Source organism: Lipotes vexillifer, unplaced genomic scaffold (genome assembly GCF_000442215.2).
Source record: "Lipotes vexillifer unplaced genomic scaffold, Lipotes_vexillifer_v1.1 scaffold1361, whole genome shotgun sequence".
Lineage (NCBI taxonomy): Eukaryota > Metazoa > Chordata > Mammalia > Artiodactyla > Lipotidae > Lipotes > Lipotes vexillifer.
The window spans coordinates 873,268-887,802 of record NW_006788723.1 but is presented as its reverse complement, the minus strand read 5'-3'; the positions used below and the strand labels follow the sequence as shown (position 1 = coordinate 887,802).

General features: G+C 46.4%; 1 protein-coding gene across 1 annotated transcript in view; it reads left to right on the top strand.

Moving 5' to 3' along the window:
- Positions 1–13,864, top strand: part of NIM1K (NIM1 serine/threonine protein kinase) — a 22,018-nt gene extending 8,154 nt beyond the window's left edge. The window contains exons 2-3 of the mRNA XM_007461749.1: positions 10,203–10,471; positions 13,001–13,864. Of these exons, the coding sequence (XP_007461811.1) occupies positions 10,203–10,471; positions 13,001–13,750 (1,019 nt within the window). The 3' untranslated portion in view covers positions 13,751–13,864. The remainder of the gene's footprint in view (positions 1–10,202; positions 10,472–13,000) is intronic.
- Positions 13,865–14,535: the final 671 nt, after the last annotated feature.

The window sequence follows — 14,535 nt, the reverse complement described above, 5'->3', positions numbered from 1 at the left end:
CAGGAATGCTCAAGGATATTAAAGCATATGCACTTGGATGGAAGTCACACAGCCATTAAAAATCACAATTGTGGAGAGTCTGTGGTAACATGGAGGATGCGTGGGACACGATAATAAATGAAAAAGCAAGGCGCAAACTTGAGTTACACTGCAGTGGGGATACTTATCCTGGGCTCTTGTGAGCATTAAGTGAGATCATTTATTCAACAAATATTTGTTGATCACCTCCCGTGTAACAGGCACTGTTCTAGGGACTGGAGATACAGAAGTGAACAAAATAGACAACAATCTGTCCCGTGGAGCTTATGTTCTAGCAGGGAGAGACAGACAAAAGTAAGCCAGTAAAATATTCATTATGCTACGTAGTGATAAGGGGCAGGAAGGAAGATAGAGCAGAGGGGAGGGGAGGGAGCATTGGGGGCTGCAGTTTTAGACAAAATGGCCAGGGACCGCCTCCCTGAGGAGGTGATCATTGAACTGAAGGGAATAAGGAAACTGGCCTTGGAGTCCATGGGGGAACGTGGTCAGGCAGAGGGGACAGCAGGCAGAAGGGCGCCAAGGTGGGAGAGTGCCTGTAAAACTCTAGGAACGGCTGAGGCGTGTGACAGCAGAGAGTGGCAGGGACCAGACCACATAGGGTTGATATGCAGTACGGCAAAGTCAGGACTTTGGCTTTTCCTATGAGGGAAACCCCGAGCCCTTTGAGGCAGCAGAGAAGTGACAGCGCGACCTGGCTTACGCTTAATAGGATCACCTTGGCTGCTCTGTTGAAAATAGGCTGCAAGGGGTCAAAGGCAGAAAAGGAGAGATCAGCTAGGAGCCTATCGGAATAATCCAGGCGAGAGAGAATGGTGGCTTGGACCAGGAAGGGAGCAGTGAAAGGCTGAGAAGTGGCTGGATTCTGGCTGTATTTAGAAGTAGAGATAACAGGATTTGCTGACAGATTGAAAGTGGAGTGTAAAAGAGAAGAGTCAAATACTCAAGGTTTTTGTTCTGGATGACTGCAAGAATAGAGTTTCCATTTACTGAAACTGGGAGGACTGTAGAAGGAACAGGTTTGGGGTGGGGGAGATCAGTATTGGACGTGTTATGCTGGGCGTGCCTGTTACACATGCACAGCAGAGGCTGTTGGTGCCTCACCCGTGTCTCCTTGGGCCGTACCATTTCAGTGCATGCAGGCCAGACCTTCAAATGCCAGTCTCTCCATCTCTTTGCCTCTGGGCTTTCTCTAGCTGCTGGAGCTGCTGTTCCTGCATGCGTGGGAAATAGAGGGGAATTAATGTCTGCCAGGAACAGCCAACAACTAGTTACTGGCAGTAGTTGATGTAAAAATACCCCAGCTCTCTCACTCTTCTCATGATAAAACTCAAACGATAACTCGCAGCAGGATCGTTGGAAGACGGAGGGAACAAAAGATGCCCATCGAGCTGAGAAGTCATCTTGAGACTGAAAAATGAGGCAGGTAGCTCCATATACTCAATGGATCAGTTTATTGTAGGGTACCTTACAAGGTGGGATCAGGATCTGGCCAACAAAGATCTGGAAGCATTCACAGCTATCCTCTGCACCGCCCGAAGGGCCACTGGGGCAATTTTATAGCTAACCTAGGGTATGGGAGTACCCTTGAAAACAGGAAGTACATTCCTAAGTCAAGATGATTGACTGGGTAACTAGTCTCGTGGGTTCCAGGAAAATGTCGGCGGTCTTCATCATTATTTGGGAACTAACAGAGCATAGAGGCCACCTGGACCTACCGATCATTAAACAATATCTGTTAACTACAAAGCCCTTGACTGAGAAGTGATTTGCCACATAGTACAGTCCTGGGTAGGGTCAGTGGAAGGACAGGAGGAATTGTATGAGGCCGAGATGATGTCAGTTATGCTAACAGCCATGCAGGATTAACTGGTAACTCGCTTAGTAACACTTCCTTAACTGGCTGCCTTTCCTCATTCTCCTACCAGTGTTTCCTGGGTACCATCTCCTTCATCAACTACTTGCACCTGAATCACTGCCTCATGATCTGCTTCTGTAAGAAGCCAAACTGAGACAACCAAGTGGAGAGGTCTTGTAGGCAGGTGTATTTATGCATCTGGAATTGTTGAGGAAATTGTAGGGATGTCCAAGGACTAAGCCTTCAGGTGTCGAACATTTAGAGGCTGGGCAGATGAAAAGAACACAGCAAAGGAGCCTTAGAAGAAGTGGCAAGAGGTAGGAGGGAAACCAGGAGCGTGTGTTTTCCTAGAAACCAAGTGACAAAGGTGTTTCTAGGAGGAAGGATGAAGTCTGAAAACTGGCCATTGGTTTTAGCAACTTGGAGGTCATCGGTGACCCTGAGAGGAGCTTTTCTGGTAGCAGTATCTCTTAGGTTCAAGACATAATGAGGGGAGGACTGGAGACAGTGACATAGAACCAGCTCTTTAAGAGAGTTTTGCTACAAAGAGAATGAGAAGAGTCTGATGCTAGAGGGGGAAGTGGGGTCGAGAGAGGTTTTTTGTGGTTTCTCAAAAACTTTTTTTAATGTTTAACATACATAAATACAAAAAGAAGTATGAAAATCACAAATATGCAGTTAAATGAATTTTCCAACTAAAAAGACCCATATAACCACCACCGAGTTCAAAAAAGAGAACATTCCCAGTACTTTAGAGGCTCCCCTATCCCCCCTTCTATTTACAACATCCCCAAGTATAACCACTACCCTGACTTCTAACATCACAGATTGTGTTTGCCTGTAAAACTTTATATAAATGGCATCATACAATATATCTTCTTTTGTCTTATTTCATTTGCTCAATATTAAACTTGCGAAAGCTGGGGACTTTCCTGGTGATCCAGTGGTTAGGACTTGGCTCTCTCACTGCCGGAGCCCCGAGTTCGATCCCTGGTGCAAGCAGCAAAGCACGGCCAAAAAAAAAAAAAAAAAAAGTGAGAAAACCATCCGTATTATTTTATGTAGTTTAGATGCTTCATTCTTATTGCTACATAGCAGCCCACTGTACAAATACACTACAGTTTATTTATCCATTCTACTGTTGACGAACGTGAGGATAGTTTCCAATTTGGGGCTATTATGAATAATGTTACTATGAACATTCTAGTACAAGTCTTTTGGTAACATGTATGCATTTTTGTGGGGAAGACTTTTTTTTTTTTAGATGGGTAAATAGCACGAATGTATGCAGATGGAAAAGATTCAGCAGAAAGGTTAAAACTCATGACGCAGGAGAGAAGGAAGAAATTGTGGGCGCCTGTTCTTGAGCAGAGGAGAGTAGATGGAATCTATTCAACACGTAGAGGGGCCTTAGCTAGGCCTTAGATAGGAGCAGGGACCATTTACCCAGGGAAACAGGAAGACAGCGTTTATGGGCACAGATTCAGGTAGGCTGGAAGGAGTGGCAGAAGGAACTTGAAGAAATTCTCTTCTATGGCTTTCTTTACTCGATAAAATAGAAATCAAAGTCATCAGCTATGAGCGAGGAGAGAGAGAAGGTATTAGAGATTTGACGGGAGAAGAGAAGCCATGAAAGCGTCATCTAAAAGTGTAGGGGCGCTATTGGACCAGGGAAATATAGTGTGTCTGCCAGGAGCAATAAAGACGCACCTGAGATTATAGATCATGAATTCAAAGGGAGACAAGCCTTCATGGTCACTGCATGGGTGTAGGCAGAGAGTAGGTGGGAGGTTGGATTTAACCAGGGTGTGGTTCAGCTGAGAAAACATGATGAGAGAGACCAGAGATGTTGAGGCAGTACACAGAGCCATGACAACAACAATAAAGATGCTCCTCCAGGACTTCCCTGGTGGTGCAGTGGTTAAGAATCCACCTGCCGATGCAGGGGACACGGGTTCGAGCCCTGGTCCTGGAAGATCCCACATGCCATGGAGCAGCTAAGCCCGTGAGCCACAACTACTGAGCCTGCACTCTAGAGCCTGCGAGCCACAACTATTGAGCCTGCGTGCCACAACTACTGAAGCCCTCACACCTAGAGCCCGTGCTCCGTAACAAGAGAAGCCACCACAGTGAGAAGCCCACACACTGCAACGAAGAGTAGTCCCCTGCTCGCTGCGACTAAAGAAAGCCCGTGCACAGCAATGAAGACCAAACACAACCAAAAATAAATAAATAAATAAATTTTAAAGAAAAAGAAAAAAGATGCCCATCCAGTGCACACCACCAACCCTCCCCATTCCTCAACCCAGAAACCTTTACCTCTTCTTCAACCCTAACCCTTGGCTGAACCCCAAGTGCCATTGATGCTCCCTTCTAAATATCTCACCCTTTCCTAGTTGGATTATATTGCTATAATCTGTCTCCCTCATCCATATTTATCTCATCCTCTGCACTGCAGCCAGAAGCGGTCTTTTAGAAAATGCAAGGCTGGTCATATAGCTCGCTCTCTGCTTGAAACTTTCTAGTGGTTTCTCTTGGTTACCAGAGGGGAAGGGTGCAGGCAAGGGATAGTTAGCAAGTTTGGGATTGATATATACACACTGCTATATTTAAAGTGGATAAGCAACAAGGACCTACTATATAGCACAGGGAACACCACTCAATATTATGTAACAACCTAAATGGGAAACAACAAGGTCCTACTGTATAGCCCTGGGAACTATATTCAATATCCTATGATAAACCATAATGGAAAAAGAATATGAAAAAGAATACATCTATATAAAAATGGAAATGAAATGAAAAAGAACATATACATATACTGAACTGAATCACTTTGCTGTACACCTGAAACTAACACAACATTGTAAATCAACTATACCCCAATATAAAAGAAAAGAAAAGAAAAGAAAAGAAAAGAAAAACTCTCCAGTGGTTTCTCAGTGCCCTTAATCTGAGGTCCAGAATATGACTCACAGACTTTGGCCCTGGCTGACTCTCCAGCCTCGTCTTGGTTTATCTTTTCCTTCATTCCCCATGTGCCAGCTCCACTCTCTTCTTTCAATCCCTCAAAGGCAGTGGTCTCCAAAGTAGGATGCACATACCCATGGGGGTGCCCACTGGGATGAGGGAAGAAAATATTAGAACTTCTTTTCTATATTTATTTGTGATTACATGTTTTTAATTTCCATGATTACATACATTTAAAATGTGTATATTAGTAGTGCATGCATATAATTTATAAATAAATATACATAGAGAGCAATGCTCAAAAATGTTTATTAGTAAAGGAAGCTAATCAAAAAAGTGTATAGACCATTACCCTAAGGAATTAGGGTCTTTCCTGCCTCACTATCTTCTCTCCTATACAACCCTACTATTAGAATCTCTCCTTATTGCTTCTCCCCTACTTTCCTCTAGTTAACACTTAGACTCCAGGGAAAGTGTTAAAAATCTTCCCTGACCCTCTGACTCGGGGTACATCCCCTTGTTTTTTGCTCCACTGCATCCCGCTCTCTTACCCTCCTAGCCCACTGTGCTGGACATCTTCCACCTGCTTCCCCAGATCCATTGCCCACCCTTCATTTTGCTCTCTGTCCCAGTCTTCATCACGTCTCTTTAGTCCTATGGGTTCCAGTTGGCTTTGGCTTGTAGGGAGCCCTTGAACTGGATCAAAGGAAGGAGAGGGAGAGCCTGAGATCTGTTCCCCCAGCCTGACTGTGAGGTTGATTCAGGCCAGCTGTACTTCTGGAAGGACGTCTCAGCTCCCCTCAAGGTAGCTTTCTCTACACAACAGTCTCTAGGCTCTAATATCTGCTCCCTCCCACTGTCCCTTTGGTCCCAAAGACAGATTTTGCTTGGTCCACTCTAGGTTTGAAATTTTGAATTAGTTGCTGACACTTAATGATTAGAATGACTGCATTACAATTCAGATGTCTCTTGAAAAAAATTAGATTTGATAACACTGAGTCTACCTCCCAAACAGTAACAATTGTCTGGAGTTGAGTAGCAGCTGCCCCTTTGCTCTGGGGCATGTACTTCTCAGGACTCCACAGTCCCCACTACTCCCTATTGCCTTACAATAAGCCATCCACCCTATTTCCACCCTGGCCTCTAGAGACATTTGAGTTTGCAAGTCCTGGTTTAAGGAAATGTGTCAGTCTCTTCCTCAAATTTGGAGACAGGGGAGGTTTACCTCTCGAATTTCTCTTACTTCTCTCTCTCTCCTCTCCGTCACTACTGAGAGAGTCCTCTCCCTGCTGTTGCTATCATCACCTCCAAAACCATCACCCTGCCCTCAGGTGTGCTCTGCTCCTATCCCTTTCCCACACTGCAGCCAGAGTTCCCATTCTAAAGTGGATATCTGGTTATGACAATCCCTTAAAACCTTGTAGTGTCTTCCTACTGCCCTAAAAATAAAGGCTACTTAAAAAAAAAAAAAATTGAAGTATGATTAACTTACAATACTATATTACTTTCAGGTGTACAACATAGTGATCCAATCTTTTTATACATTACAAAATGATCGCCATGCTAAGCCATCTGTCACCATACAGTTATTACAATATTACTGACTATATTCCCTGAACTATACATTACGTTCCTGTGACTTATTTTATAACTGGAAGTTTGTACCTCAATCTCCATCACCATGTCAACTGAAAAAAAAAATGCACAACCTAAAAGTTGAGAATTATCTTTTATTCAGCAGACAAAACTGAGGACTTAAGCTGGGGACACAGTCTCTCAGATGGCTCTGAAGAGGTGAGGGGGGAGCCAGGGTATATAGGAGCTTTTGCAACAAATACCAGGTAGTCAGAACTTCAAAAGATTACTGTTAATTAAAGAAAACCGGATATTGCAAGTTAAGGAATTCAGCACTTTTCTGTGTATGGGAAGATGCAAAAGTCTGGGCTCATTGAAATCATTCCTTTGATGTGCACCTCAGCTATCTGGGGCCAGTATCCTGCGCTTTCTCATTCTGAGTCTCCCCAGGGTGCAGGGGGGGTCGGGTGGCTGCAGGGCTGACTGCTCGATGGCTGGCATCCCATTTCTATCCTGAGTTCCCTCAGGCCTCGCCTTCAGCGGCTGTAATGTGAAGGCTTAATGGCTGTAACATCCTTTGTTTACTGATATGTCCGGCAAAGTTTTTTTTTCTCTGAGAGTGTATTTCTTCGTCTTCCCACCCCCAAAACTACATTTCTTGAAATAATTTCCAGGTCTCTGGGTAATGTGACGCCTGCCTATGCTGCAGGCTGATTTGGGACCCCTTTCCCCCAGCCTGCCAATTCTCCACGCCCAGCGGAGTGGGCTCCTCTTAGATCCTCAAACACAAACGTGACATCTTGGCCAGACCTGGCACACTGTCCCCTTCCCATGGCCAAGTATTGGGCCTCCCTCCTCACCTCCTGTTCACAAGGCAAGTGTCATTTCTCGGGGGTCTCTCTGTTCTCCCATGTGCGCCCCTTCCTAACACGTGCCACGCTTGTAAGGAGGGTTTTTTCAAAGTCTCTCTGGAGTCTCACTGGACTGTAGGAACATGTCTGTCTTTTTCACAGTCTGGTGCAGAGTAGGTACTGCCTGAACATTTGTTGAAAGGGTGGACTTAGAGACCTAGTTCTTCACGAGCCGTCAATTTCTACCACTTAGTCATAATTCAGAACACCAGGGCTTTTTCAAATGTTTCTTATGATTATACATTTACGTTATGCGGCATGACTATAATCTGATTTATCACAAAGCGGAGGAAACAGGCTGGGACTAGTGAGACATCGGACGCCTAAGGGTGTAGAATTTCAGAACGCAGTTCCTCTCGCAAACATTCTCCTGCCTCACTCTGGTCCCGGCCGTGGGAGGGCAGCCTTTCCTAAGAACCGCTCAAATATAAATCTAAAATCTAACATCTAAAACTAGGATTGTCCTAAAGGGAGGTTTGAGACAGCGGCCTGGACGCACACCCCAACCGGATTCTTGGGCGGTCGCAGGGTGAGCAGCGCGCGTGCAGCTGCGGCGGCCGAGGGGGCGGCAGAGAGGGACCCGCACCTAAGCAGAAGCCTGGCCCGCGCTGGCGAGGACCGGCCGCAGCAGCGGCCCCTTCCGCAGGCAGGCTGCCGGGCTGAAGGACGGAATTCATTATTCTAGCCCTTGGAATAACAGCTCGCCTACCAGGCTACGCAAAACCAGAGTTTCTGTTTCAGGTAAAGAGCGGCGGGAAATCTTAATCCTAAAGCCTCAACAGCAGAAAGGACGCGAGCAGCGGGGCGAGAACGCCCCGGGGACCGGCCGTGGCGGTCCATCCGTCTGCCGGGAGGATTGCCTGCGGAGGTTGCGGGAGCCCTGAGCGTCCTGCTCCGTGTAGCTTCCCTCCTCCTTCCCCACCCGAGCAAGCGCGGCCACCTCAGGCACCAGCGAGCCCTGCCTCTTCGTCTTCCAGTTCCAGGAGTCCTAATGGACCTACTTTAACAAACCGATAACACTCCTATTTTAAACTAGCCGCTTCTATTTTCAGGCCCATAACCACTGTGCCCAAAGTTCCTCAAACCAGTTGTTTTGCAAGTAGGTCAAACAGGCGCCCGCCATCCCGTTCTCCCCGTTTATTTGCCTGGAAAATTCTTTCTTATCTAATAGAAAGTCTGGTCCAGTTTGAACCAAAAAATGAATGAAGTGTTACTTCGGAGTAGCGATTCATTCATTTTCAAACATTAACCATTTTTATTACACCATCTATGTTAATTGTATAATTAATTGTAGGAAAATTAGAAAACACAGATAAGTAAAAAAAAAAAAAAAGAAAATTAAAGGAAAACCATCCATTAGCAGGGGATAAACTGGGAGATTGGGACTGACATATATACATTACTATAAAATAGATTAATAATAACCTGCTGTATAGCACAGGGAACTCTACTCAATACTCTGTAATGGTCTACATGGGAAAAGAATCTTAAAAAAAAAAGTGGATATATATACGTATAACTGATTCACTTTGCTGTACACCTGAAACTAACACAACATTGTAAATCAACTATACTCCTACAATAAAAGTTTTTTAAAAAAAGAAAACCATCCATGATCCCCCTATTAATAAAATAACTATTCTAAACATATTGGTGTATATCTTGCCAGATTTTTTCCTATGCAAATGCATATTTGTGTTTTTCCTCACTTGTTCTCTACTGAGCAACTTTCCATGTCCATAAATAAAGATCAGCGTGATTATTTTGATAGCTGCATGTTGTACCATTAGAGAGATAGATGAACCACACTTTAACCATCTTACTTGCTGGACACTTAAGCTGTTCCCAGTGTTAGAGAAGTCTTCTTACACAAGCAATCTTGTACATGTGTCAGATTATTTCTTTAAGATTAATTGCCAAAAGTAAAAAGGGTGGGTCAAAGGGTGTGACCATTTTAAAGACTCTTAAGACGTAATACCAAACTACAGTCCAGAACCATCTTACCAACTAGTCCTCCCACCAGCAGCACCTTGCAGTGCCCGACTCTTCATGGATTCCCAACAATCCAGACACACCAAGCACTGGTGTTTCCTGTACTGGTACATGGTGTGCCAGGCACTGACAAAGTCAAATCAGATCAAACAGCCCATGCAAGGAAGGGGGTAGGAGGAAGAAACAGATGAGGAGTCAATATTTATAGGTAAATGTGCTGAAATTATAGTACAGAGAATACACAGAAACTGGATGTCATCATCTTCCTGGGACAGGTGTCATAGAAGGCTTCCTGGAAGAGGTTGGTTCTGAGGCTGGCCTTGAAGACTCATCCGGCATTAACTGAGTAAAGAATAGGAAGGAGTGATGAGCCAGAGAGAGGAAATAATCCAGGTAGATCCAGGTAGAGGAAAGATCCCAGGCATGAATGTCCTGTACCTTTTCAGTGAACAGCAAAACGTTCTGTAACATTAGACTACAGGGTGCATGGGGAGGTGGTTAGGAGCGGTGGGCCATAAGGCTGAATAGGTAGCTTGGGCCTGATCAAGAGGGGCTCTGTCGGCTAAATAAAGGTGCTTTAACTTTATCCAGAAAACTGGATAAAGCTCACCAAACTGAAACCTCCTTGGGAGGCAGGAGTTGGCATTAAAACCTGTACATGGTAGAGTCACACTGATCTAAGGGACCAGCATGGATGTTGAACTCAAAAATTGCTGTTTGTCATTACTGCTGAGGAGCTTTCTGAGCTGGAAATAGCCACTTAACCTCTGTGTCTAGTGAAATACAGGGACTAGGTTCCTTCCAGTTCTAAATAGCTATGAACTCAGGCACATCCTTTGACTTTTTTTTTTCTTTTCCAGAAAAGGTGGCCATTAAGATCCTGGACAAGACCAAGTTAGACCAGAAAACCCAAAGGCTCCTATCCCGCGAAATCTCCAGCATGGAAAAACTGCACCATCCCAACATCATCCGCCTTTATGAAGTCGTGGAGACTCTATCCAAGCTCCACTTGGTGATGGAGTATGCAGGGGGTGGGGAGCTCTTTGGGAAAATCAGCACTGAAGGGAAGTTCTCAGAACCAGAAAGCAAGCTCATCTTCTCCCAGATTGTGTCTGCCGTGAAGCACATGGTGAGCGGGGCGAGGAGGGAGAGTCTTGCTCCCATTCTACACGCAGTGGGAGCATGGGGCTTTAGTTTACCATCATCTAAGCATCCCCGAAGGCTTTAGTCCTACAAGGGCAGACAGCAGTCCCTTCTGCGAGAGTCAGATGTCTGGCTGGGATTGTGCTCCCTGCCTCCGAAGCAATGCCCAGGGATCTCCAGTTCCACGGCAGCCTCCTGGCCTCTGCGGAAGTTGGCAGGACTCACTCTGAGCAGCCAGATGACCATCACCCCCTCCTTGGCCACATGCATTCCTCCAACCCCGTCTTTCACTACTCGGAGAGCTGGCTTCTCACTGCTTCTTGGCCTTGCCTCCTTAATTCTGTGTCTAGGATGCCCTGTCCCCTCTTTTCACATCTCACATCCTCAATCCCATCCACACTTCGTGACCCAGCTCAGTTCTGTGTCTCTCTGTGAAACTTTCTTCAATCTTGGGTCAGCCCGCGCTGATCTTCATGCCTTTGGTGAACCCCACTAGCTCTTTGTTTGTTTGTTTGTTTGCGGTACGCGGGCCTCTCACTGTTGTGGCCTCTCCCGTTGCGGAGCACAGGTTCCGGACGCGCAGGCGCAGCGGCCATGGCTCACGGGCCCAGCCGCTCCGCGGCATGTGGGATCCTCCCGGACCGGGGCACGAACCCGCGTCCCCTGCATCGGCAGGCGGACTCTCAACCACTGTGCCACCAGGGAAGCCCCCCACTAGCTCTTGCTGCCTCTGTGCTCAACACATTAACACTTGCTCGTGTCATTCTTATTTTAGTTCTCTGATTATGTCTTTAGATAAACCTGGACTCCATAAGCATATTCCCCAGTTCCTCCATGAACTGGTTCTCCTGTGCCCTCCCTATTGTTGGCTGTCCCGCTGGGCACACAGGAGGAATCTGACCTGCAGACCTGATGACTACTTGTACCACTCTGTTAGTGCAAAGGTTTTCTGCCCTCTTTGCCCAGCTCTCAGTCCAATTGGCAGGAAGAGACACTTGTCTGGTGTCTATATTAGTTGAGAGGCTGTTTCTAGTTTGCTCCTCTGTTCGGATGTTGTGAGACAAGAACTGGGATCGGGGCTTCCCTGGTGGCGCAGTGGTTGAGAGTCCGCCTGCCGATTGCAGGGGACACGGGTTCGTGCCCCGGTCCGGGAAGATCCCACATTGCTGCGGAGCGGCTGGGCCCGTGAGCCATGGCCTCTGAGCCTGCGCGTCCGGAGCCTGTGCTCCGCAACGGGAGAGGCCGCAGCAGTGAGAAGCCCGCGTACTGCAAAACAAAACAAAACAAAAGAACTGGGATCAGTGAGCTCCTGGCCAAATTATTAGCAGGTTACTAGTGACCTAAGGGGCCCAAGATGGCAGCAGGGAGGGAGACGGGGAGGAAAAAGAAGTGAGCATGGGGAACCTGAGTGTGTTGGTAGTGGCTGTTTCAGACCTGTGGTTGTCATCTAAGTGGCCCTGTGCTGGGGTGAACTTTCCCTGGGCCAGGGAATAAGCCAGACCCATGCTAAGCAATGGAGCAGACGGGCACAGTCTTGCACATTCTTCTTGGAAAAGAGATCTGGTGGGAGAGCAGAAGAGGACCCAGCAGTAGAGGATGCAGACTGAGTCCTCTGAGGCTCTACACCCTGACATTTCTCCTAGCTCTCTGGTCTCCAAAAAGAGGAAGGGTGAATGATAGACATAGATCCAAATTTTATCAGGTTTGTTTGCTACGTGCCAGGACGATGCTGAATGCTATAGATACAGCATCACATACAGTTCTCACAACAGCCTTATGAGGCGGTTCTCAGTGTCCCATTTTACAAAGAAGGAAGGTGACACTCACATACACAGCCGGTATAGCTGAATCTAGAATTAACCAAGATGTCAGGCTCCAAAGCCTGGATTCTTGACAGGAGATCCAGCCGGAAAAGTGACATTAAACCATTTCCCAAGAGCCCTTGGCATTAAACTGGTCAAGGGTCTTCAAGGTTGTCTGGATCCAGAATTCAAGGGTAGGGATTGGATCTGCTGCCAGAACCTTGCCCAACATAGTATCCTCCCTTCTATTGAATTCCATAGCGATAAAGGAACCCACCCAAAGGAGCAGGGGTGTGGACTTGGGAGAGGACTCCTCACCTTCTTGGGGTTGGCCCTACTCAAGAGATTTCTCAGCCAGAAAAACCCATACATGGTCTCAGAAACGAAGGATTACTGTTTCACTGTGTTTCACAAGATCTGGGTCTTACTTCTGGCCCTAATTCCTGAGTCCACATGTGTGGGACAGACTCTAACCCTCACCCCACAGAACAGAACCTTTGGTCTGCTGGAGGGTGTGGGCTTTACCCTGGGCTAAGGGTTATGACAGGGCAGCTCTCAAGATCTGAGGTCTGACATGACTTAAGTTGATCTCCATTGAGTTTCTGTTGTTACTCCATTAGCACCTCATTGTTTCAGAGCAACTGATGCATCTTTAATGTTGGTATATTACTTTGAAAATGATGACTTTTTCCCCCTTTGCCTTCTTTCCACAGCATGAAAACCAAATTATTCACAGAGATCTGAAAGCAGAAAATGTGTTCTATACCAATAATACTTGTGTGAAGGTGGGTGACTTTGGGTTCAGCACAGTAAGTAAAAAAGGTGAAATGCTGAACACCTTCTGTGGGTCTCCTCCCTACGCGGCGCCCGAACTTTTTCGAGACGAGCACTACGTTGGCGTTTATGTGGATATCTGGGCCTTGGGGGTGCTTCTGTACTTCATGGTGACGGGCACCATGCCGTTTCGGGCAGAGACCGTGGCCAGACTGAGGAAGAGCATCCTGGAGGGAACGTACAGTGAGCCTCCGCACGTGTCAGAGCCCTGCCTCCGGCTCATCCGGGGAGTCCTCCAGCAGGTACCCGCCGAGAGGTACGGAATCGACTCCATCATGAACAATGAGTGGATGCAAGGAGTGCCGTACCCCACCCCTCTGGAGCCTTTCCAACTGGATCCGAAACATTTGTCAGAAACCAGCACCCTCAAAGAAGAAGAAAATGAGGTTAAAAGCACTTTAGAACACTTGGGCATTACGGAAGAGCATATTCGAAATAACCAAGGGAGAGATGCCCGAAGCTCCATCACAGGCGTCTATCGAATCATTTTGCATAGAGTCCAAAAGAAAAAGGCTTTGGAAAGTGTCCCAATAATGATACTACCAGACCCTAAAGAGAGGGACCTAAAGAAGGGGTCCCGTGTCTACAGAGGCATAAGACACACATCCAAATTTTGTTCAATTTTATAAATTGCATTAGACTCCTGGTAATTAAGCAAGATCATTGTTGCTGCTTTCAGATTTTTTCACCAACTTGAGTGGAGACTTTTTTGTAATTTTAAAATAAATTTAAATTTAAGATATGCATTCCCCCTCTGCCCCCCCCCCCCAAAAAAAAGTCTGTTAGCTCAGATTCTGGCTTGGTTTGCAACCTCATCTTGTTTTCAAACTCTAGCATTCACTCAGTTAATCGAGAAATACGCAGTGCCTACCATGTGCCAGGCACTGTTTAAGGTGCTGCAAAATAAAAAAATAGGCCAGGTCCTTCCTCTTCTGTGCAGGATAGTCTAGTCATTACTGCAGTTTGCCCTGAGGCTGTAACTGGGCTCATACCTTCCTTCCTCCATCAAGCATTGTAAATTTCCCTCACCTTTGGCCAGCATTCCGGCTGGTCTAGATTGGGTGGTATGACCCAGACCTTTATCATCAAAGGATCTGAACCCTTAGATGCCTTGCTCTTGTTGGCTCATGGTTGCTGCAATTGCCTCTTCACCATTATTATGAGGCTCTAAAGTAACACTCTTGGGTTCAGACATACTTTTCTTTAGCTCCTTATGAAAATCAGGGTCAGTAATTCCCACCACTATAATACCTCCTTTCTTTGCCTGCTTGTCACCTGGCATGGGGATTCCAAAGTGACCATGTGGTAGCCATAGACCTCAATTCACTGGACCCCTACTGGGTCTCCCGGTAGAAGCATTCCCCTGCCCCCAGGATAGAAAACCTCTAATAGAGCCAAGCCGAGACTGTAGGGA